Here is a 25,958-nt window from a genome sequence, read left to right as displayed (position 1 = left end):
ATACATTATTGATGGCTATGCTTTGCTCTTTAGTAATAAAAGGTCCATGGCCAGACATTAATATTTCATTGTTATGATTTTTGCTGAGTGGAATGTAAGCTAAGCAAATGGGCCTAAATGGAGCCAGCACAAATGAAACTGATGTCTGAGCTGCTTGGACCTGATAATGTATTATTTATCCAAACAATTAATGCCCAACTTAAATGTCACCTCCTCAGAGAGGCCTCCCCTGACTACCCTATGGAGAAATAGTTCCTTCCTCTGTAGCCCCATCCCTGAAGGTGCTGGTTCTGTCGTCCATAGCCCATACTCAGCGTATGATGCCTTCGATCATTACGTGCTTCCCTTCCTCTCCACAGAAAGGCAAAGGGCTACACTTGTCTTGGTGACATCACCTTTGTAGCACCTGCCCTGTGCATGACAGAAAGCACATACTCACTAAATACTTGCTGGATGACTACAGGAATAATCTTTCTCCACCAAAGAGAAGCTACTGAAGTTGTAAAGGGTTTTTCTACTGGGGTATTTCAATCTCCATTTAGGACTGATAAAAAAAGTTCTTTACAAAGTTCGAAACTTATAAAAATGGGACCCAACAGGCTAAATACACTTCTTTAAATAGATCTTTTTATATAAATAAAACAATATTGACCCCAAAATTTGAAATGTCTAAAAAAAATACATGTTTTCAGTCCATCCACTGATAGATAAAATGTGGCATATTCATGCAATGGAGTATTATTCAGTCATAGAAAGAATGAAATGCTGATACATGCTACAATGTGGATGAACCTTGAAAACATTATGCTAAATGAAAGAAAGCCAGACACAAAAGGCCACATAATGTATGACCCCATTTATATGAAATATCCAGAAGGGACACCTATAGAGACACAAAGCACAACAGTGGTTCCCAAGGGCTGGGAAGAGGTGGGAATGCGAGTGACTGCTTCAAGCCCCAGAGTTTTTGTTTGGAGTGAAAAAATGCTTTGGATCTAGACAAGTGATGGTTGCACAACACTGTGAAGGCACTAAATGCCACTGAATTGCTTCCTCTAAAACTGCTCATTTTGTTATATAAATTTTACCTCTATTAAAAAAATATATTTATAAAAGTTTTCAAAGACTATCTTGCTTCTCACCAGGTCCCTGCGTGGTTTTCTTCTCTTCCACCCAACTGTAGTAGGCAGAGTAGTCCCCATTGTTGGGAAGGCTAATCCAAGGCCCTGTAATGCTAATGCTGGTGTCCCCGTTGTGATCGTCACAGACCCATCTCCCCGAGAGGTAAGTTGTCCTCCGGGCTTCGGCAAGCTTGCTCACGGTGCTGGAGGTCATGGCACTGTCGCTCTCTGAAGACACGTCTGTGGGATCTCTAAAAACCGAAGATGCACATGGATGTCAAGGGGCTGGGTTTTGCAGAGCATGCAATTACCTGGCAGATACGCAGAACACTGGGAAGGTGCACGTGAGGACAGGAATTTTTTTTTTTTCCAGGTACAAGTCATAAATTTTATTAGAAGTTGAGTACCTGTTGAGCACAGGAATTTAACTGGAATATACAGAGGTAAGCAATTGCATCAGAGGTGAAGGTCAAACCAGCTGTGGCACAGAAGCCCACAGCATGTGAGGAAGATGGCACCATGAACTAGGGCTCCGAGTGGTAGGTTCTCAAACTATTTGGTCTCAAGACCCCCCTTACATGCTTAAAACATTTTGAGGATCCCAAAGAGTTTTCTGTATGTGGGTTAGATCTATTAATATTTACTGTATTAGAAATGAGGAAATTTTAAATTATTAACTGATTCAAAAATAAGAAACCCATTACATGTAACATAGCATGTTTTTATGAAAAAAAATCTGTATTTTTCAAAACAAGAAAATTAGCAAAGGGTGACATCATTTGTTTACCAGCTGAGTTCACGGCACAGTGCAGCACTGATCATGACTTTTGAAAAAATCTCTTTAATACCCACGTCTTTCCGTTGTGCTTTCAAGTAGATACAGTGTTCCATGGAAAAACCAACTAGTTTTGCTTACAACTCACTCAAGGGCTCTCCCTTGAGCCACCACGGCTTTCAGCATGCAGCAAATGTGCTTTCTGCAGACTTCCTATCTCGCTGCATGGCACAATCACATGTGCACGCAGGGATCGAGACATAATTTAAATAGAATGAGTAATTTCTGCTGCTTCATCAATAGTGTTCTTGATGTGAAACTGGCTGGTTTTGTACACCGCAAGGACACTGTGGAACACAACAACGATTACTACACTATGGCGTCACTGCCTTGATATCTGTCAAGACAGAGGTTTTACCCACCACGGCTTTTGAGCCACCAGTGCAAACATCAACAGGGTGAAAAGGGAAAACAAAGTGTTAGTAGTATTATGAAAATAGTTTTTGACTGCACAGACCCCGTGAAAGGGCCTCAGGGACCCAGAGAGGTCCACAGACCACACTTTGAGCACTGCCGGCCTGGAGCATGGAAGGTGAATGAGAAGGCTCGGCAGGTACCGTGCAGGCAGGGGGAAGAACGTGGCGTGTTTGGGGAGCACAGGGATCAGCGTGGTTGCCTGTAGGAGGCATGAAGGAAGTGCCAGGAGGTGGTGTTGGAAGAGGAGGGATGAAATGCACAGGCTGGGAAAGGCCTGTGCTGCGCTAAGTTCAGAATCCATCCTCTTGGCCAGTGGCCCTCAATCCTTCTTCCTCTGCCACCAGGTGCACGTAAGTGCACTCCCACTGGCTTGCCCGGACAGGACTGGGGGAGGGCACTGTGGCCAGTTCTAAGCTGTACCTCTACTTCCTCCTTCCACTCAAGGCAGGTTGAGAAGAAATGTGAATGAACAAGAAATCTTATGATAGGGATAACTTCAAAACTATCAGCTTAAAAAAATTCATGATATATAGTAATATATACTAACATACAAGATTTAAACAGCACAGGCATGGAAGAGTAAGATTTTCTCCACAATTTCTCTCCTGCAACTTTATATTCAGTTGTCAGTCTCCTTAGTCTCCTAAAATCTGGAACAGTATCCTAGTCTTTGTTTACTATAATGTGTTCTAACATCGCTATCTGGGCCCATCAGAATTTAATTTGACAGAGTGTTTCTGTCTGTCAGCTTTTTCCCCCTCAAAGCCCTGGCCAGCTGTCTTTACACCAATTTTTGGATAATCCAACTTTTCCCCACTGATTCAAAATGCCACCTTGGGGTCTATTTCTGAGCTGTGAATTCTTCTCTATTTTGCATCTGCCTTTTTATTTTTATATTTGCTAACTATTACTAATGACAAATTACTTGGTAAGAGTCAGAGAGCAGGTCGTCAAGCTAGAAGCAACGATCAGACCTTTAGGCTTTTAGGAAGCCAACTCTGGCAACAGACGAAAGGAAAGACTGAAGCGGAGGCAGCAAACACTAAGTCCTAAGTAGCAACAGTCCACTGACTGTCCAATTCCAAGGAAAGGTGCCGGAAAGTAAGGGTAACCAGAAGAGACAGGGAAATCCTCAGCTGGAACAGCCCGATGGTTAGTCAGAAAGCAATCGAAACTCTTCAGTGGAAGTTTCAGAACCTAGATGATCACCAGCATCATCTGGGGAAGTTTAAAAAATAAAGTATTATGAGATGAACTAGGAGGCTGGAGCTGTGTCCTCTGGAGCCTGTCTTTTCCTAAAGTTCCTGAGTGACTCTGATGAACAGCCAGGTGGGAACCACCATGCTGTCCACCCCACGGACTCATGAGGGTGTCTGTGCACTACAGCCAGTGAGACGACCAGTGCCTGACATGCTGGTTACCAGGAAAAGGCGGAGTCAGCATGTCCTGCCCACCACGTAAGAGAGCCCGAGGTGTTTTCTTCCATCTTAGCTCATGGTTTCTCTGTGAAGTAGGCATTTATTATCCCCATCTAACAGACAAGGAACTAAGACTTCGAGGCTCAAAAACCTGCCTCACAGCACCTGACTAACAAACAGCTCAAGTGGCCCTGCAGCCACGAGATGGTTCCTGATCAGGGATGTGAGCCTGGCCCTCATCTGGAAGCTCTACAAGTATACAAACCTGGGCCTCACTTCTCCGAGGGCCACCATCCTTCACCCTGGCCACCTCCCCAACTTCCTGCAGTGTTTACTGTTTGCTGAAGCAGGTAAGACTTAAGTTTCATTACCAGGAAAACCCAGAATGAGGCCCAACAAACGTGCTGACATACTTGAAAGATACTTGATCTTTGGAACTTGTATTTTCCTAGAGTCAAAAGACTCACTCACTGTACCTCACACCCGTCTTTACTTCCTCGATTGGAAAAATGACAGAGGTGAGCTCTAATATGTGAGACCGCCGAAGATTTGCCAGACGCTCATAATGACTTCTTAAGTCAGTGTTTTTTTTTTCTACCAGGTCACCAAGTTTGCGATTATGCCTCTGAATCTTCTCCTTTTTCTCCTGATGCCGTTGTGCTCGAGTGTAAAGTTTCTGATTCTTTTCCTTGGTTTTGAGGAGACCTTCAGAATCTAAAATAAATAAATCACATCCAACAATGAGCTGTACAAATAGTTCCTGGGTACTGCACACTACCACCGCCCCCCGCCACCCCCAAAGCATTAAGTGTCTTCCTGCAGTCTAAACTGAAAGCAAAACCTCAATAAAATTAACTACATGACATTCACTAAGTATGGAGACCGGGAGTTTAGTTCAAGTAGGTATTACACACAGAGCAAAGGGGCCCACCACTAAAATGACTCTGGGTCTCCATTTGTAATCAACATCAGTGAGCATCACTCAAGACTATCAAGTTTAAGTTTAGCACAGGAAGTACTTGACTTTCTTACAGTAAGCACTGAAGAGCAGCCATGTTGGGCAGAAAAGAGATCTAATTCTAAGTTTGAAAAATTCACTGGCTATCTGATTTTCCTTAGAAAACTATTAAGTGTCCCTTGGGCTACATTCAGAGAGCCCAGGGGTAATCTCACGGCAGGTGGTCATGCAGCAAAGAAACAGACCAACGCCCTGAAAAGTCATAGTGGAGTGCAGCGCCCCCAGCAGGGTGCGAGCACCTCCCATACACCAGCATTTTAACCACTGGAAGGGTAACCAGAGCCTGGCCATACAACGAGAAAACAGACAGACACTCGTCCTTCCCAACGTATGTTCTTTTTATGAAGCTCCTACAGGTTCTAGATCCCAAGATGTATTATCAAACAGATCAGGTTGTAGCTAAACTTCTCTAGTGTAGCAACAACTGGCTGTAAAATCTCAGACACCCAGGAACAACTTAAGAGGCTCAAATAAGTTTAAAACCAAGCTCACTATCTTCCCTCTTGACACATTTTAAGCTAGGCTCCCTGCTTCACAATTATTTCTGACCTGTCCTAAATCAACCTCCCTCTTCTTTTAAATTTATTTATTTATTATTTTTGGCTGCATTGGGTCCTCGTTGCTGCATGCAGGCTTTCTCTAGTTGCGGTGAGCGGGGGCTACTCTTCATTGCGGTGCTCAGGCTTCTCATTGCGGTGGCTTCTCTTGTTGCGGAGCACGGGCTCTAGGCACGCGGGCTTCAGTAGTTGTGGCTCGTGGGCTCTAGAGCACAGGCTCAGTAGTTGTGGCGCTCGGGCTTAGTTGCTCTGAGGCATGTGGGATCTTCCCAGACCAGGGCTCAAACCCGTGTCCCCTGCATTGGCAGGTGGATTCTTAACCACTGCACCACCAGGGAAGCCTCCCTAAATCAATCTCTTGATGGTCCATTCCATGAGCTGTCTTACAGTTCCTTCCATCTAGGTCTTTCTTTTCATTTCCACTGTCACAATCCTGGTTAACTCTCACCCAAACTCTGCCTGTCTCTAGTTGGTTCCACTCCACACCTCCACCCCCTCTTTCACTGGCTCAGTCTTCATAAAGTACAGCCAGTGCTCAGCGATTCTCCTCTGCCGATCAAACACAGACCAAACTTCTCAGCCTCCCAGCCACCACCAAACTGGTACACACCCCACAGTTCCCTTCTCCACACCCTCCATTCCAGTCTCATTCAATTACCAGATACTTCAAATGAACACACTAAGTAAGCGCACAGATGGATGGATGGATGCCAGACAAGTCATTCCTTAAATATTTATCTCCATTCTGTTGTTCAAATCAACATCTCTCTAGGAACACTATTTTCTCCTATTCTCCTAATGTCCAGATTGTACTCATTCTTCAAGGCTCCCTCCATAAACACTGCCTAGACCTCTTGCTCCCAGGAGCTCTATGGTAATGTGTGTGTACCTCACCTATAGCACGTGGCTCGTAGCTGCTTACACCAGGTCCAACTGAAGCCTGTTGTCTCCTGACTGGGATATGAGAAGCAGTTGATAAATGTGTGTGGACCGAAACCACCCTCTTCAACTGAGGACCAACGAACCTAGGTTATTTCATTGCAGGCAGAAAGTTTCTTGTTTTCTTTCCTCCTCAGATGCGTCTCTTCACCATTCCTGACCAATATGAATGTCCTTAAGGTTAAGTCTCTGTTTCTATCACACACTTTCCAGCAAGTTCATTCATTTTCATGATCTCTACTGAGCTCTCTACAAGTGCTCAAATGCATCTGTCTAGCCATGGCCTAAGCCATATGGTGGTCAGATTTTTAAAGGACATTTTCCAATTTCATATCAGGACCCCTTGTAGGTGGCAGGAAATCATCACAGTCACCCAACTTGCACTAGTGCAGACTCAATTTAATTTACTCTTCTCTCCATGCTATCTCCTCCTGAACATTAAAACATATGGATACTGGGGACTTCCCTGGTGGCACAGTGGTTAAGAATCTGCCTGCCAATGCAGGGGACACGGGTTCGATCCCTGGTCCAGGAAGATCCCACATGCCGCGGAGCAACTAAGTCCATGTGCCACAACTACAGAGCCTGTGCTCTAGAGCCCGCGAGCCACAACTACTGAGCCCACGTGCCACAATTACTGAAGCCCATGCGCCTACAGCCTGTGCTCCATAACAAGAGAAGTCACTGCAATGAGAAGCCCGCGCAACACAACGAAGAGTAGCCCCCGCTCACTACAACTAGAGAAAGCCCGCGCACAGCAACAAAGACCCAACGCAACAAAAATAAATAAATAAATAAAACAAAAACAAAAAACATTTGGATACCGTCTGTAATCCACTCTTCCTTTTTTGGATAAGTAACAGATCAACTCAACTCTGAAATTTCAAATACAATCCAACTTCCCTATCTATACTGTATTATTCTGTATCATGACATCTTAAATCAAAAGATTCTGGAGAAAATATTCATCAGGCTCTATAGTTTATAATTGATATTTCAACAAGATTCTGTTTAAAAAGAAAAAACCAGACTATTTATTGAGTAGCAAGCGCTTAATCTAATCCATTGACTTGAGCCCACAGCTCAAGTCAATGGATTGAGCCCATAGCCCATAGCTTCTGGAATCCATTAACTCCCTTAACTTGTTTGTAAAATTTTGTGAGTCTGGTCTCGTGGGTGGCAACCAGTCTGTATTTATGTCCTAAAGAGCAGTGGTTCCCGAGCCTGGCAGGTCCTCAGAGTAGTGCTACTACTCAAAGTATGAACTATGGATCTGGCCCATCTGCAAACTTTTACCAGACAAGAGGAGTACAGAAATATAGACTAAGTTTAGAAACTATTTTCTTTGATATGGCTATGTGACATTGCCATGACATCCAAGTGTGCAATCATTTTTCTAGTAACTAATTTTACTGTATTTTAGAAAAGTATTGGTATCGGTTTATGACACATTGGAAATGAAAGAGAATAAAGTGGCCTTTTACTAGAGACAGTTTAAGAACCATTGACCCCAGTCCCCATGCATGAGGTTTTAATTTCCTAAGTCCAAAGCAGGTCCCAGGATTCTCTCTCTAGATCTTAAAAAAAGGTTATCAGGTGACTCCAATGTTTTGCTAGGGATGGAAATCACAGTTATAGAGTCCACTGATTTAGAACCATATCTTTCATTTTCCATGGTTGTTGCTTTTGTATTTTGGGGCTAGGAGCCTATTAAAAAGAGCTGACCAAAGTTTTAAACTTGCTCATCAGAGAAATGCACCAAGCTCAGTCAATTCAGCAATTTCAGGAGGTTCACAGATGCCTGGTGGCAAACTCCTACTGCGAACATCCAGGGAGGAGGGGAAAGAGGGTGAACCCATGGTAAGTAATGAGTCCCTACACTGCTATTGACCCAGAGCCTTTGGAGAGTGCAGGCCAAACTCGGTGGAAGAGTGGCTGGCTGCAGCTCTGAGCAGCTCTTCACCCAGCTACCATGCTTCTCTAGCTTATTAATCCTGTGAAACTCTATGCAAGCACTTTATTAGGACAAACATTTTCAAAGACAGCTTTTACACCATTACCTACCACTATAAAATACTTGCTTCTGAAAGCAATGAGTAGACAAGAAACAGATTTACAAGGTATGATGACGACCCGTTCTAAACTTTAAACACTTATCTTCAGAAATACATGGACTATTTCTTTCTTTTTCTTTTATTTTTATTTATTTATTTTTTGGCCGCGTGGCATGTGGGATCTTAGTTCCCTGACCTGGGATTGAAACCATGCCCCTTGCATTGGAAGCATGGTGTCTTAACCACTAGACCACCAGGGAAGTTCCACCATGGACTGTTTCTAAGGACACAGGACTTCTAAGAGGACTCTTAAAACTTGACAACCACCTTTGATAAAGTATGAAATACACAGATGTAATGCAAGATTAATACAGATTAAAATATGTATAAGACTCACTGAGTCTTATATTCTGTGCTTCTGGTGTGAACTAACAATTATTATACCTGATTACCAAGACTAACTCTGAGCTTCCTGTCAGCTAAGGGAAACGGGACACATACATTCCTTAACTTTTTAAGTTGAGAAATGTAGCAGTTTAAAGGTCATTACATTTGCGTGCATGTGTATATGTATATATGGACATATGTGTATGTATATATATACACACAGATATGTTTTAGATACATATATATGAAAAAATATATATAAATTCCTTATACAGATGTTTTACAAAGAGAAAGGCAAGCAGTAAACTTTTCCATGCTGCTCTTGCCTCCCCCCACCCCTTCTCTGTCTCCCTTCCTCTGTCTCTCTAGTTTGTTTATTAATCGCATGAAGTTCCACATGAGTCCATCCTTTATTAGGGCTGGAGAGAGGTGGAAAATTACTTACTTTTCTTCATTTCTTCATTTCCTTTACATATAGTTTGTTTCAGCTGTTCAATCCTCATCTTGCAGGACATTATTTTCCATCTCTTAAAAAAGGTATGAAATAAATATCACAAATGTTGGTCTCTAATGACTAATATGATTATCTACTGGGGACACTACTTATTTTGAGGTGTATCTTAGAAAATGTAATGAATAAAAGATCAGTATAATTATATTTCTTATAGCTTGTAACTAGTGGATTACAAAAAAGAAAAAAAATGTTACTCTGGTTCAGTGCAGAAGCTGCTAGGAAATTAAGAGAGAAAGAGAAATTCACACAGTTCTTTTATGTGTTAATAAGCACAGAGAAAAGTGTTGAAGGATATTCTCTTAACCTGCCCTGCCCAATATATAGCTACAGGTCCCATGTGGTTACCTGCAAGTCAATTAGATTATATGAAATTTTTAAAAAATCCAGTTCCTACTCTCACGACCCACGTCAGGTGGTACATGTCAACACCACAAGTGACTAATGGCTACCATATCGGGCAGTGTAGACAGAGAACATTTGCATCATCAGAGAGTTCTATGGATGTGCTGCTCTAAATTCTCAGTGCTGGTTACTGAGGAGACCACCAACTGTATTATCTCACTGATACAATAAGCAAATATTACTCGCAAAATAATAAAAACTGCAATAAAGCAGAAGTTTTTTTTTTTAAGTTTATAACTCATGTAAGATTTCTTGAAAAGCCTCAAAAAGTTATATGAAACTGCAATTTTATATTACCAGGATTTAGGTACAGCTTCCCAAAGAGAATAAAGGATAAGTAAAAATCTGCCCTACTAGTTTTAAAAAAGTATTATTTATCTATTCCATAATGCCTCCATAAACGGGGATAATTGAAAGCGTACAACAACAGTCAAATGCCTATAATGTTTCACACTTGTCTAAGTAGTCTGATGGTACAAGATACAGAGTAGATTACAGGAATGTTCAGTGGGTAAAACTCTCCCCTCTCCAGTGGGGTGAGAGAAACATCTGAGAACACATGCACGGGAACTGATGGATTCAGGAATAAACTGGAAATGAGATGTCTTTACTTTTAAAAGGTATTAGTCTTTAAGAATCAATATTTAAATATTTGATAGAAAAACTAGAAAACTTAGAACTTAGAAAAACTGGGATGAGATTCTTTATAAACAGCCTTTTATAACCTTTTTCCATACAACTTGTTTATATAACATTCAGAGCATAAGCAGAGTTCACCTATATCACATCTCTTTAAGTATCATTTAAAATTTATGAAGGATGCTTATTATTATGAAAAAAATTAAGCAACACAAAAGAGAAGAAAGAGATTGTTAACCTAACTCCTTCCCACTCTTCAGGGTTGATCTCAATTAAAGTTTGATATGTATTTTTTAAGATATATATTTAAAACACATACACAAATGGAATCATACTTTACCCTAGCCTGCTTTTTGTTTGATTGTTTCATTAAAAAATATACCTCGGACATTATTCCATACAAGTGCATGTAGACTGACCACATTCTTCTCAACAGCTACACAGCATCATAATCATCTCATCTGTTTGATGAGTATTTAGATTATATATTAACTTTACTACCAATGATGCAGACAATCAGCCTCTTTATCCATAAATCTCTACATTCATGTATATTTTCTTAGGAGGAAAATTGCCGATATACCACATGTGCATTAAAAACACCAACAAGCCACCACCAAATTGTCCCCCAAACAAATGTGTCAATATACACTCCCACCAACAGTGAATAAAAGTATAATCAATCAAACTCCTCATTTTCATATGTTGTACTCATTTTTTCCCAGTTTACATTCATTTTGCTACGGTCTTTAACATATAGAACTTTTAAACTTTTATGTAGTGTGTCAAATGTTTTCCTTTATGGCTTATAAAGGTCTGCTCACCCCCAGATTATATAAATACTCTCCCATATTTCCTTTTAATATTTGAGTTTATTTTTCACATTCAATCATTAACCCATCTACAAAGTAGGTGTTTACGATGAGTAATTTTTTAAAAAAGGACACCTCGCTGTTCTTATATCTTTATGTCAATACCAGACTTCATAATTATTCCTTACAGTGGTTCCGTAATTAATTGCCAAAACCCTGTTTTTGGTACCTGGATGAAATATCTGAGAAGCCCACACTACGAATATATTCACAGAGAACTGCCAAAAAATGATCAAAAATAAATTTAAATTCGAAATGATTTTTTAAGTTCTGCCAATTTAAAAACATGTAACCTCAAGTGTAAAGAATATTATTTAAATTCTTCTTATAGCTTACCAACTGATCTGTTATCCATTTTCCTTCCATAGCTTTTAACACTCTGTATGGAGAAGAGACAAAGGAAATATGCTCTTAAAATAATGAATTCGGTGAAGCTCAAAAATGCAAAATCAACAACTTTTTAAAATAAGGTCTTAGAAACAGCTGGATATACCAAAGTGGGTGTAAACACTGAAAAATGTTTTCCAGATTCCCTGCTCTCTTCAATTTTTTCTCACCTCCTTCCTTTTGCACTTTTAATACAGCTCAGAGCCTTTCTATAAACGTTCACAATAAACTTCCATAACAGCCATAGCCTTTGTCCTCCGTCATAATCAATAATTTCCATCAGTCATAATTAATAATAATGATAGTTACAAGAGAATTCATGGTCCAAATGCTACTGTCAGCTCCCCGCAAAATGGCACAAGCCATGGGAGTTCCCTGGTGGTGCAGCTGTTGAGAATCCACCTGCCAGTGCAGGGGACATGGGTTCGAGCCTTGGTCCGGGAAGATCCCACGTGCTGCAGAGCAACTAAGCCCGTGCACCACAACTACTGAGCATGCACTCTAGAGCCCGTGACCCACAACTACTGAGCCCGTGTGCCGCAACTACTGACGCCCGCGTGCCTAGAGCCCATGCTCCGCAACAAGAGAAGCCACCGCAATGAGAAGCCTGTGCACCACAACGAAGAGTAGCCCCTACTCGCCACTAGAGAAAGTCTGTGCACAGCAACGAAGACCCAACACAGCCAAAAATAAATAAATAAATAAATTAATTAATTACTTTTTTTAAAAAAAGGCATAAGCCAGCTTAGGCAAAAATTGTTCTAAGGAATGAAGTGTTCTATAGGAAAAAATAAGTTTCCGTGATAGAGTAAGTTAGAGAAATGACTGAGTTAAATAAATCTAAGCGGGTTTTTCTAATGCAGAGTATCTCTGAAGATTTCATCTACTCATAAATGTGTTAATCAGGTCTGGGGTGTGTATGGAGAATAGTGACTGGATCAGTTTGGGATAAAAGGTTCTACAGGACAATTCCCAAATCCAGAGGATGAGAGATTCATCGGGTGCTCATTAATACTCAGATTCCTGGGCCTACTCCCAGACCTACTGAATCAGGATATCTGAGGACAGGATTCCAAGAATCTACATTTTTAACCAGTACCGAAGTTAATGAATTCTGATGTAGATGTTCTGCAGACCACACTTTGCAAAACCCTGATACAGAAGAATAAAGATAAACAGAAGCAATAATGTCCTACAAGAGCCACCACTGCTAGTCTAATATGCCTTCTGTCCTGGACCCATTTACAGTACGTCAATTATCAGGGCCAGCGGTTTGATTCATCCATCCAGTCACTGCCTGCTGTGAACCAGGCACCAGGTTTGATCCCAGTGTTTTCTAGAAACTTGATCATCTCTCCTATTTTGCTTCTCCCAGATGTTCTGCTCTTCACACGGGGAGATCTGTAACCTAAATTCAATAAATTAGCAATCCACATGTATGCATACCACAGCACTGAATTAAACCATGTGGTGACAAGACAACCTCCACAAATTAAAAAACAAAATGAAAACTCACTCTTTTTGAAATTCTTCTTGCTTGCTCTTAAGTTGGCTTAACCTTTCCTTCTTGTCTATAAACCTGTAAGAAAAAAATTCAGTGTTTTATTTAAATGTTTATTTTTTTTTCAGTTGAATGAGATTATGCAAATTCCTGAGAGCCAAACATTTCTGCAGACTCATCACGAAATGTCACTGTCCTGAACATATCTTCTCAATGGCACACAGCTGCTTACCATTTGGTTATTTAAAACTAAGTTCAAATTCTCAGCTTTAAAACTCTTTCATGGGTTTATAAAATATGCCTATAGGTTTTTTTCACCCCTAGTTTAAATTGTCCTCCAAAACAGGTAAATCAGAGCACTAAAATGATCCGGAATTCAAGAAAACAGAGGCTTCCGTTATAAAAATAATTGTAATTATTAAGCTTAATTTAACCCTACTCTCATTTATAAATTGGTTCCTTATAATGCTTAAAGTACAATTTTTTTCTCACTAATTTTACTGCTAGTCATTACGGGCTAGCAATTTACTTAATAAAAGTTATCAAAAGGAAAGAATATCACATTGCAGTTCATTTTTGCTGTTTCTCACTATTCTACCCTTATTCTTATTTTCTTCCTGCTACCTTATGTGGGATTAGTTTGTTTTTTTGTTTTTTTTTGCAGTTTAAGGTAGGAAGTTCAATCATCAACTTTAAGCCTCTCCCTTTTTAATATAAGTATACAGAGTTATGAATTTCCTCCAGAAGTATTGCTTAAGCTAAACCCTAAACATTTTGATATCGTGTATTTTACCACTTAGTTTGACATTTCTAATCTTCCATCAAATTCCCTCTTTGACCAATGAATTATTTAGAAGTGTATTGTTCAATTTCCAGATATATGGGTTTTTTTGTAACGTACTGTTATTTTTCTACTTTAATGCTGATGTGGTCCCAGAATATTCTCTATGAGATTTTAATCTTTTGACTTGAGACTATCTTATGGCCTTGCATATGGTGCGCCACGTCTCGGTCAAAGTTCCATGTGCACTTGAAAGAAAGTGTTTCCTATAGCTGCTGGATACAGAGTTCTATAAATGTCAACTAGCTGAAGGTGGCTAGCAGTGATACACATATCATCTAGGTCTATGCTGTTCAACACGGTAGCCATCAGGCACATGTGGCTACCGAGTACCTAAAATGACTTGTTGCTTAATAAGAATATTAGGTAAAAAAAAAAAAAAAAAAAGTATGACTAACATCATGCAACTGATTTTGAATTGAGCTAATGGTGGCTCACTACTTTCAAAGAAACAAAGGTAATGCCACATGCTACAGTAACATGGTGTGGAGTCCAAGATTAGGCCTTTGGCTATCTCGTGAAAAAATGAAAACAATTTAATAGAACCATAACAGCCCTAAAAATCTCTTCCTTAAAATAATCCAGACATAAAAGTCTCTCTAACATACTATTTCTATAATCCCACATTTGAAACATACCCAGATATCTACTTCTAAATGGAAGGGATAAAATGGTCTAATTATGACCCTACCATTTAATAGGCAGTCACTGAAAATGTACAATATATATTAAACAAGAAACCAAATCAGATAATATTACATGTGACAGAATTATATACTTACATGACTAAATTAAAATTAAATTAAAAATTCAGTTTCTCAGCTGCACTACCCACATTTCAATAACCACATATGGCTGGGGGCTACCTTACTGGATCCATGGATACGGAACATCACTGCACAAAGTTGTATTGGGTAGCACTGCAATGGCCAGTAAGGTGGTAACTACATGAAACAATATTAGAAAACTCAGAAACCAGTGTGGAATGTGGACAAATTCATAGATTCATCAATTAATTTATCAGGCATTTACTATGTGCCTGCAACTTATGACAAAGCATTTTACAGAACGTTAAGAAATCTAATCTTTCATTTTTCTGCAACTGGCTGTGAACTTAGACAGGTTACTGGTTATATGCTTCCATTTCCTTCTATCAAAAATGAGAAACGAATGTGGTATTTACTTCTACCTAATGTGGTGATTCATGCTCCCATAAGCTGAAGGAGATGACAAACTCACAAGACTCATCCACCTGTGTAAACAAAGGACTGACATGGAGGATAAAATCCTGCTTTTAAGGGCTATAAATCAGATCTGTTGTAAAAAATGCCACTTTGCACTAAAACAAATTGGGATGATAACACTGTCCAGCTTTATATCAAGCTGGTTAGTCCTCTTGGGTTTTGTTTAAAAAAAAAACCCAAAACAAAACAACAACAAACTTAAAACATAAACATACAGAGGACAGCAGGAATAACAAACAGAAGATAACAGTTCCTACTGTATCACACACTTCATGAGTAATGTCATTCTTCATGAAGGAAATGAAAACTAGGTGGTGTGAACAAACCAAAGCAGATGGTTATCAACGAATGCAGCTGGCCAGCGAGCCAACTGCTCACCAGCGCCTCATCCATCCTCTGCATTCTCCATCCCAGGACTCAGAGATAGATTAGGAAAAAAAAGAAAAAAGAAAAAGGAAAAAGGAAGGGGGGAAAGGCCTTTTTTATATACTGTCTTTGAAGCTATGTTTATCACGTAAAATGTTTTGTATCCTTTTTCACTTCAGAACATAAAGACCTATCTCATTCTTTAACAGGTACACAGAATTTCACTGAATGGACATTATATAATTTATTTACAGAAATACCTACTGATGAACATTGCCACCGCTTCCAAATTTTCACTATTATCAGTAATGTTAGAAATGAATATCCGGGTGCATTTAGGTTTACATGGCAACTCCTGGCAGTTATCTTTAAATTTCCTCGGAATCATTTCATGTTATATTTACAACCCTACCAACCTGTTTTCTTACTCGCAGCACTGCCCATTTTACTCTTTGCTAACCTGACTGGCCTCCCACTCCCTCTCTTCAAAGACAGTTCACAATTCATTTATTTGCCTTTCTTCATTTCACAGTTAGAAATGTTTAACACCTTTTCCTATCTTATTGGCTACTTTTCTTTTGTTATCCCCCTATGCCCTTTGTTCACTTTTCTATAGTTTGTTTTTTTTTTTTAATTTTTGGCTGCACTGGGTCTCATTGCTGTGCACGTGTTTTCTCTAATTGCGGTGAGCAGGGTCCACTCTTCATTGTGGTGCGCAGGCTTCTCATTGCGGTGGCTTCTCTTGTTGCGGAGCACGGGGCTTCCTCAATTGCAGTGAGCAGGGTCCACTCTTCATTGCTCTGTGCAGACTTCTCATTGTGGTGGCTTCTCTTGTTGCGGTGGCTTCTCTTGTTGCGGAGCATGGGCTCTAGGCATGTGGGCTTCAGTAGTTGTGGCTCGTGGGGTCAGTAGTTGTGGCTCGTGGGCTCTAGAGTGCAGGCTCAGTAGTTGTGGCGCACGGGCTTAGTTGTTCTGCGGCATGTGGGATCTTCCCTGACCAGGGCTTGAACCCGTGTCCCCTGCATTGGCAGGTGGATTCTTAACCACTGTGCCACCAGGGAAGTTCTATAGTTTTTTTTAAAAGGGTTATTTATTAGAGAAATTATCTATTTCCTTTCATACATCTTGAAATTATTCTTCCTCAATCTGCTTGGTGACTACTTATGTTTCTGCTCTAAAAATTTTCCAAAATTTTATGCAGATACATTTATCAATTTTGTTGTTGTTGTTCAGTGGCTCTACAGTTTTCTATTGTTTTCCGAAAAGAATCTGCCCGTAAACCTATACCATGCATCAGGGCTTTTACAACACTATTCCTTCCTTCCTTCCTTCCTTCCTTCCTTCCTTCCTTCCTTCCTTCCTTCCTCCCTCCCTCCCTCCCTTCCTCCCTCCCTCCCTCCCTCCCTCCCTTCCTCCCTCCCTCCCTCCCTTCCTCCCTCCCTCCCTCTTTCTTTCTTTCTTTCTTTACTTATTTATCTATTTAAGCCGGGTCATAGTTGCGTCACGTGGGATCTTCATTGTGGCATGCAGGATCCTTTTTTCTTTTTAGTTGTGGCATGTGGGATCTAGTTCCCTGACCAGGGACTGAACTTGGGCCCCCTGCGTTGGAAGCACGGAGTCCTAGCCACTGGACCACCAGGGAAGTCCCTACAACACTATTTCTTATATTTTCCTTCCCAATTTAAAAATGCCTTCTTTGTTATTTACCAAATTCCTCCAGACTTATATTTGCTTTTCTTCCCTACAAAAGTACTCCCTTAAGCTGACTTTAAAAAGTGCCCCCATGATAGAGACTGATGAAAACTAGGAGCAGATGGTCATACAGAGTCTGGGTTGTGTGCCACCTCTTGTAGTCAACAGTGCTACAAGAGATGGCACACAACCCAGCTCAGGCTTCAGAGGGAGCTCTCCAGCAGTCACATTTGCGTGGGCTGCCCCTTGAGGACAGGTTAGAGGTGGCCTTGCTAAGGGAAGGAAGGCATTATAGGCAGAGGAAATTCTGCTGTTTCACAGGTGAGAAGTTAATCTGTCCTGCCCTAGAGAACCTCAATACACCAGCGGGACAGCAGGGACAGGAGTGTGCTGCTGATAAGGATCAGTTAAGAGTGTGACCCTCATCACTCCACGCTATCCCATGGCCACAGGTCGTCCTGGGCGACTGAGTGGATCTGGCTACAGGTGGGACTGGTCACCTAAGTCTGTCCCACGCGATCAGAAAAGTAGCACCCGGGCATGCACTCTATCAGGGATCCTACTATTAATTCTGTGCTAGATGATCATTAACATCGTCATAACACCTACAACTTACTGAGCACTTACTTAGTGTCTTTCATAAAATAACTCTAATCCCGCCATCCGCCTTCTCAGTTCTTTCCCTCATCCTTTGTGCCTAGGGTAATGGCAATAGAAAAGTTCAAGAAACACTACTAATGTATTTTAAGAAAGGTAAAACAAACAAACAAAAAACACAAAACTTTTGAATATGCCATCGAGGGCCTTAAAAATTAGCAAACCCTTTGAACCAGTTATGCAATTCAAGGAAAAGATCAGAGGTGACGAAGAAGATTTATGCCAATTGTGGAATTAGTCATAATAGCAAAAACTGGAAACAACTTTAATGTCCAAAAGGAGAATGATTATCAAACGACACCATATTGCCATGAAGGACATCAAAATATTTTTGTAGACAAAGACATTAGTATGTGTTTATGAGATGCTGGGTTAAAGAAAACAAAAAAGCAGAGCATCAAACTATATACACATCGTATGATTCCAAATGAAAAAAATATATTTACAAGCACACACATACATATAAACAAGGCTGGAAGCAAATATAACAAAACACTAACAGTTGTGAGAATATGGGCAAAATCTGTTTCCTTCTTTAGGTATTAATGTACTTTACAAGTTTCCTACAATAATCATACATACTTTTATAATCAGAAAAAAAGACAGTATTCAATCAATTAAAATTTCTCAAGCTCTGCCTTTGAGGATCATATCCACTGTAAAAATATACACAATCCCCTAAAAGTATCTAAAGTCCTTAGGTCTCTTGACACCGATTATATTCCTTAGGTTCCTTAAATCTAAAAGCAGAAAATGAGCATTAACAGTTTTTAGGTCAGTGGTGGAGAATGATCCCCAGCTCGAATTTGGATACAGGTTTGGTGAAAAGTTAACGATGATTCTGGCTCTAGAAATAAGGCAGAAAGGCTTCTTGGGGAACAGAGAGCACAGATGCACCTGGAGAATAGCACAGCAATCTCCCTTATTTAAGCAGAAATGGTTAAAGAACTGCATATTTCTTGAACTAGGATACTAACACAGCAAGAATTACTAGCCATCAAATTTTTCTCCCTTAAATTCTTTAGGCATTTAAGGATATAATGTTTATGGACAACTGCAATATGAAAAAACACAGTCCTTATCAGAATGGTTCTTCTATCTTATGTTAGAATATTTAGGTATGAGAAAATACACAGCTGACCCTTGAACAATGTGGGTTTCAACTGAGTGGGTCCACTTATATGCAGATATTTTTCAAGAGCAAATACTACAGTACTACATGGTCGGAATTTGGTTGAATCTGTGGATGTGGAGGAACTGCGGATAAGGAGGGCTGACTATAAATTACAGGAGAATTAACCCCTGTGTTCAAGGGTTAACTGTAGTAAAAACATACTCCACTGGCAGGAATGAAGGTTAAGTGATTAGGAGAAAGTAGAAGCAGAGCATTGTTTCATTGTCTCCCTTGTAAAATGGGAATAGTGATTATCCTACTTGGTTACAGGGATTAAATAAGATAAATGTGAAAGCATCAGGTACAGGCACTTAGCACATAATATAGGCTAGTTTCCCTTTTCTTCATTGCAATGAGTGATTTTGCACTTAATCTTACTAACGTATTAAATTGAATATTTATTTATTTATTTATACATGTATTTCAGATCTGGAGGTAAATTCAAGAATTAGCATAGCCCAGCAATAAGTAAGGAACAACTACTCTGAGTTTCCTCATTCTAAAAACAGATTAATAACTCACAGTTTTGTGGTAGGGAACAAATAACATAATAAATGTGAAATTCTTTTATAAATTCTAAAAGGTACACATAATGTTAAGAGTAGCCACTGATACTGATTGAAAACAAAAGTTACATTTTCTTAGCAGATCCACATGTATTGGTGTAAATACAATTAATAAGCTGCATGGGATGGGAGTTGTGACCCTACTTGAGAGACAATACCAAACAGAACTCAGGCTGATAAACCCTTGTCTAAAGATGGGGAGTCCAGCTACCTATAGAGCTTTTATTCTGTTGAGTGGGGCATAAAAATGTGGGCCCAGAATCAAAATCCCATGACAATATTTTTATTAGCTATAGTGACTGACAACCAAAAAGATACTGGAGGGCAGAACAGAGATGTCTAAAGGGTAGTTTTTTGGATGTTGGCTGTGTCTTCCCCTTGAAATGTTTAGTAACATCTACATTTCTTGCTCATCCTTTATCCCACCTCTCAATTTGTTCAGCGCCCATATTTCTGTTTCTTGGTAGAACTGTAGCATATATTCTTAAAACTCATCAGTGAAGGTAGTGCTGCATCATTCCTGATGCAGGGTACATATAAAAGCAATACAGGAACTTCCCTGGTGGTCCAGTGGGTAAGACTTCACACTGCCAATGCAGGGGGCCTGCGTTCGATCCCTGGTCGGGGAACCCGCATGCCGCAACTAATCATTTGCATGCCACAACTAAGAAGCCCGCATGCCGCAACTAAAAAGATCCCGCATGCTGCAACTAAGATCCAGTGCAGCCAAAATAAATTTTTTTTAAAAAGCAATACTGGGCTTCCCTGGTGGCGCAGTGGTTGAGAGTCCGCCTGCCGATGCAGGGGACACGGGTTCGTGCCCCGGTCCGGGAAGATCCCACATGCCGCGGAGCAGCTGGGCCCGTGAGCCATGGCCGCTGAGCCTGCGTGTCCGGACCCTGTGCTCCACAACGGGAGAGGCTACAACAGTGAGAGGTCCGCGTACCGCAAAAAAAAAAAAAAGAAAAAAGAAAGAAAAGCAATACTACCCATATGCTCATAAATTTTGCCTTTCTTTTTGATCCACACTTTAAAATAACTGGTTCCTAAACCAGCAGGCAGATGTTCCTGGGTATCCTCAGATTATGTTCCCTGTAACACTCCTACACTATCATAAACTGGTAAGCAATTTTTTTCAGTTTTGAGTGGAAAGATTACTTCAACTTGTTATCTATTGGGTAGCAGTCTTATTTTTGGTGTCAGATAAATGTATAATCCAGAAAATTATGTTCCTGTTAAAAGACCTGTAATTTTTTTTAATAAATTTATTTATTTAGTTAGTTTTTTAAATTTTGGCTGCTTTGGGTCTTCGTTGCTGTGCGCGGGGTTTCTCTAGTTGCAGCGAGCAGGGGTTACTCTTTGTTGCGGTGCACGGGCTTCTCATTGCAGCGGCTTCTCTTGGTGCAGAGTACAGGCTCTAGACGCGCAGAGGATTCAGTAACTGTGGCACGCAAGCTCAGTAGTTGTGACTCACAGGCTCTAGAGCTCAGGCTCAGTAGTTGTGCCACACGGGCTTAGCTGCTCTGCGGCATGTGGGATCTTCCCAGACCAAGGATCGAACCCGTGTCCCCTGCATTGGCAGGTGGATTCCCAACCACTGCGCCACCAGGGAAGTCCAAGACCTGTAATTTTTAAATGTTCTCCAGTACAAGATCCAAAGGAGATTGTGTTGAGAGTACTGCTTAAAATCATTCCTCTTCATCTCTTAAGGAAGCACACACATCAAAAGGCAGATGAAAAAGCAGAGAAGAAAGTGGGCACTGTTTTCGGACTGAGGCCAAGGTGGGAGATTGAGGAAAGGATAGTGCTGGGAGGGTACCAAGGTTATAAGGAAGTGTTTCCACTGAACAGTAACAAAAAAAGTAGCGCATTCAGGTATTTTTCAATCTAACTGCCAAACTCATACTGTCCACAAAATTATGTAAAGATGCATGTTGCCTTCTTAGGAGTCAAAAGAACTAATTATTGGGAGACAGATTTGTTCTTTAATATCTAATTTTCCTTGAACTGCTAAACCATTACAAACTATTTATTCAGCTAGTCTATTAATTAAACATGAAAAAAATACATCTACATTTACAAGAATTTTGATATGCACATCACATTCAAGATCCTTATAGGCACAGCTAATCTGGCTAATTTACTGAAAAGAATCAGAGGTTAAACAAGAGTATTTAAATTGTGCTGTAAGCTTCCATATTTTATTTCAAAGTGGTTTCCCACAGTTAGTGAGGAGCTTTTCATAAGTAAAAGGAAAAAAGAGTCTGAAAGCAAAATTTTTCTTAAATACTGAAGACAACAGAGTATCTCACAATCAACCTTTGGCCCAAGAAATTTAAGCCTTATTAGTAGTCAGTGTAAAGCTTTGAGAGCAGAGACCTGCCTTCCTCTTCTGTAACTGCCAGAATATTTTATGCAGATAACTGTACCCAATGAGAGCTCAGTAAAACTGATTTGACCATTAGGACTGTGGTCCTGGATCTCAACAGATTCTCACATCCTATTAGATGCTAGGCCCTGTTCTGGGAACAAAAGAAAACAAACAAGCAAACCCTTCTTCCTTAGGAATACAAGGTTCAGAACGGGGAACGATGGAAAGAAAGTGAAGTGAAGCTGTCTGTTACCCCTGAACCTTAAAATTTCTTTTTCATTTCTAAATTTTGAATGGTTCTGGTATTTATTTTTCACTTTTCTGCTTGGAAAAGTAAAAACAAATCCACTATAACACATCCCTCTTCCGAAAATAATTTGTATTTCAGCTTCTAAAGTTGTCTTGCCTTTACCATTCCTTCAACAATCTGCTTATTGTGTGCTACCCACTGCCGCTGCACTAAGCACTGGGGATCCAACTGAACAAAACCAGAATTCATGCCTGCGTGGAACTACATTCTGGATGCAGTTACTTTCCTCAAAAAAGTAACACCACTTACCATGCTCAATACCATGAAAGAATTGAGTATTGTGACAGAAATGGGGGGGAGAGATGGAAGTGGGGACCTATCTTAGTGAAGGTCAGGGACGTCTCACTGAGGAAGTGACATTTAAGTTGAGACGTGAAAGGAAAAGTGACAATCAGGAGGAACAGTGTTCCAGGCAGAGGGAACAGCAAGGAAAAAGACTCACGGGTGGAAAAGTTTCATGTGTCTGAGGATGTGAGAGAAGGCCCAACTACTGAGCTGCGAACATGAGGGTACATGGCAAGCATTTATTTTTTGAGTACGTAATACATGCTAGACATCATGCTAAGTACTTCAGTGCATGCTCTTATGTAATCACTACCAGAAACCTATGAAGTTAGATACTCCATTTTCAAAATGAAATAAGCACAGGAGAGATTAAGAAACTTCAAAATCACATAGCAAGTGGTGGAGCTTGGATTCAATTCAATACAGCTTGAATCCAAAGACCACATTTTAAACTCAACCTTACAGCCAAAGTTAGAAGGTAGGCAGTAGCCAAATCACATGGGCCTTAATATGCCATAGTAAGGAGCTTGAATTTTATTTTAAATAAAGTGGAAACCCACTGAAAAGGTTTAAGCAAACAGTGACATTATCTGATTTACATTTCTACTGTGGCTGTTGTGTGAAGGCCAGAGGGAGGCTAGGGAGGAGCTGTATGTGTAAAAGAAAGGAAATTAATAAGTAGCCAGGAGAGAAATGATAGTGGTCTGGACTAGAAGTAGACAGATTCAAGATCTACTCTGGAGCAGATCAAATTAGACTTGTCAATATTTTGGATACACGGAATAAGAAAAAAGGAAAAAGCTAGGATAACTCCCGGGTTTCTGGCTTTAGTGACAAATGGGTCATGATTTATAATAATGAAGTGATTCAGAATCGTACTAAGTTTGGGAAGGAAGGGTAGATTGACCCAATCATTCAACAAATCTTTATTAAGCTTCTACTATGTGAGGATACAGCAGAGTACAAAACTGTTTTGTTCTCACAGAGCTTACATCACTGGAGCAGGGGGCAGTTAGACAAATTCATATGTAAACCATAAGATGGTGATAAGTGCTATGGAAAACAATAAAGCAGGTTAAGTGAGAAAGGAAGTTACTATTTCAGTTGAATAGTCCAAAGAAAGAGTTCCTCTAATGTATGAGCAGAGGCCTAAAGGAATCAAAGGAAGGAGCCCTGAAGACTTCTAGAAGAAAAGAGTTCTGGCAGTCTGAATAAGACTGCAGTGGTCCTGAAGCAGGAGTGTTCTTGGTATGTTTGAGGACTGGCAAGGAGGCCAGGATGGTATTGCAGAGTGGGTAAGGGAAAAGCAATAGGAGATCAATGGAGGAACAGACAATACAGAACTTTGGATAAGGACTTTGGCTTTTTTTACTTTGGGTAAAACAGGAAACCCCTGGAAGATGTGAACAGAGGAATGGAGGCGTGGTGTTACTCTGGCTGCAATATGGGAATTACACTATAAAGGAGAAAGGGTAGAAGCAGGAACTCAAGAGGCAATAATCCTCTGGTGGACCAAACCAGGATGGAGTGAAAGGGTAGGATTTAGGATAGGTTTTGAAGGGTGGATGGGATTTGTTGATGGGATTATATATGGTGGCATTAAGAGAGGAGTCAAGGAAGACTGGAAGGTTTTTTGGCCTGTGCCAGAGAGTGAGGTTACCATTTACTGGGCTGGAATGAGCATGAGAGGAACAGATTTATGATGGATAATCATGAATTCAGTATGCCATATTAAGATGGAGATTCTCATTACAAATTTAAATACAGACAGAGTATGCAGCTGTTTTCTTGATTTCACAAAGGCCTGGGTTGGAGATACAAGTCTGGCAGTCTTCAGCATATAGACAATATTTAAATTATGGGAATGAATCTAAGAAAAAGTATATAGAGAAGAGGGTCCAGAACTGAACCCATGATAAACTCCATCAGTTAGACATTTCCATCTCATACCTAGAATTCTTATAATAAAACTGTATTAATTTTTAAAGCTATTACTTATTACATCATCAGTTTCTAAAGTCATCAAGTACATCAATGAGACACAGTGATGAACTAAAAGATTGTATCATACAAATCTCCTCAAAAGAAAAAGAAATGAACTCCATTCATGATGAGAGGACTGTCAGCAACTCAAAAAACACTTCCAAATACAGCCGTTATATAATCCAGGGGTTAAGTGCATGGCATATGGGTTCAGGCTGCCTGGAATTTAATTCTGGTCCCCACACTTATTATCTGTGTGACCCAGGGCAAGGTTCTGTGCAGTTTCTTTAGCAGTATGTTACAGAAAATAACTTACCGGGTTGTTGTACATGAATTAATACCTGAACTTTTGCACTGAAAAAATTAGCTGGCTTACTATCATTGACACTAAGTTATTGAAACAGAAGTTGGGCCTGAGAGACCTTGCAGCTAATCACACTAATTTTTCAATTATCTTAACCAAGGACTTGCAGGTCTCTTGTTTAAATTTCAAAACAAGGCCAAACGCGTTCTTGAATTCTCTTAACTAAGGGCTTGCAGCTCCCAATCTGGATTTTAAAACAAAGCCAAAACACATACCCAAACTCCTTAGCATCTAAAACAATCTTTGGAAAAGGGAGGAACTAGCTAGCCTAGTTCACACATTAGAGTAAGCATGTCTGATAAGATCCACCTGTGACACAGGCTACCAGGGCCCGAATCCTTCTTAACCAGTTATTTGATTCTCCTTTGGTCTCTCCTCTAGAGAATGAACGTGCTTTCGAAAACAAAGGTTAAACCCAGCATTTGAATTGGAGTGGAACAAAGTACCGAGAATCCAACTCTATGGCAGTAATAGGAGAAGACCTCTCCACAACCACCATCTATCCCTCTTCTCTAGTACCCAAGAGCACCGTGAGGTCAGACTCCTCTCGAGTGGGTTAAGGGGAAACGGCGATCTTCTCTCTTCTGGCCTCCATCCCCGACTCTCTCCTGGGAGCAAAGCGCCGGCGCAAAACAGTTACCCTCCCTACCTCCCCCTCCTCTCGCTGGGCTCCGGGGCCCAAACTCAGGCTCCGGGGCCCAAACTCAGGCCCCAGGCTCCAGCCTCCGAACCGGTGGAGACACCCGGGTTAGAAACCATAGGGCCGTGGCGGCTGCCGTACCTTTCACGGTCGCGGCCGTCGAAGTAGACAAAATCGCCGCTCTGGACGCACTTGGCGCAAGTCAGCCGCCGGCGGGTGGTGTTGCACAGTGGGCACCGCTCGACTGCCACGTACAGCCCCTCCGCATCGTCCACGGAGTCTACGAGGTCCCGGGCGACGGGCTGGGGCCCGCAGCCAGGAGCCTCCGGCGCCCGGGATCCCTTCCCACTGGGAGACGCCATGATGGCCTGAGAGCAGAGTCAGTCACGTGGGATTTTGTTTTC

General features: G+C 40.7%; 1 protein-coding gene across 1 annotated transcript in view; it reads right to left on the bottom strand.

The window, feature by feature from the left end:
* The window catches only part of ATG14 (autophagy related 14), a 38,991-nt gene extending 13,060 nt beyond the window's left edge, over positions 1-25,931 (bottom strand). Inside the window, exons 1-6 of the mRNA XM_082854430.1 lie at positions 25,696-25,931; positions 13,077-13,139; positions 11,510-11,552; positions 9,192-9,273; positions 4,268-4,505; positions 1,143-1,372 (exon numbers count right to left, since the gene is read on the bottom strand). Of these exons, the coding sequence (XP_082710556.1) occupies positions 1,143-1,372; positions 4,268-4,505; positions 9,192-9,273; positions 11,510-11,552; positions 13,077-13,139; positions 25,696-25,916 (877 nt within the window). The 5' untranslated portion in view covers positions 25,917-25,931. The remainder of the gene's footprint in view (positions 1-1,142; positions 1,373-4,267; positions 4,506-9,191; positions 9,274-11,509; positions 11,553-13,076; positions 13,140-25,695) is intronic.
* Positions 25,932-25,958: the final 27 nt, after the last annotated feature.

Source organism: Leucopleurus acutus, assembly GCF_964270905.1.
Source record: "Leucopleurus acutus genome assembly, chromosome: 1".
NCBI classification, from domain to species: Eukaryota; Metazoa; Chordata; class Mammalia; order Artiodactyla; family Delphinidae; genus Leucopleurus; species Leucopleurus acutus.
This window is presented reverse-complemented; position numbering and strand designations above follow the sequence as displayed.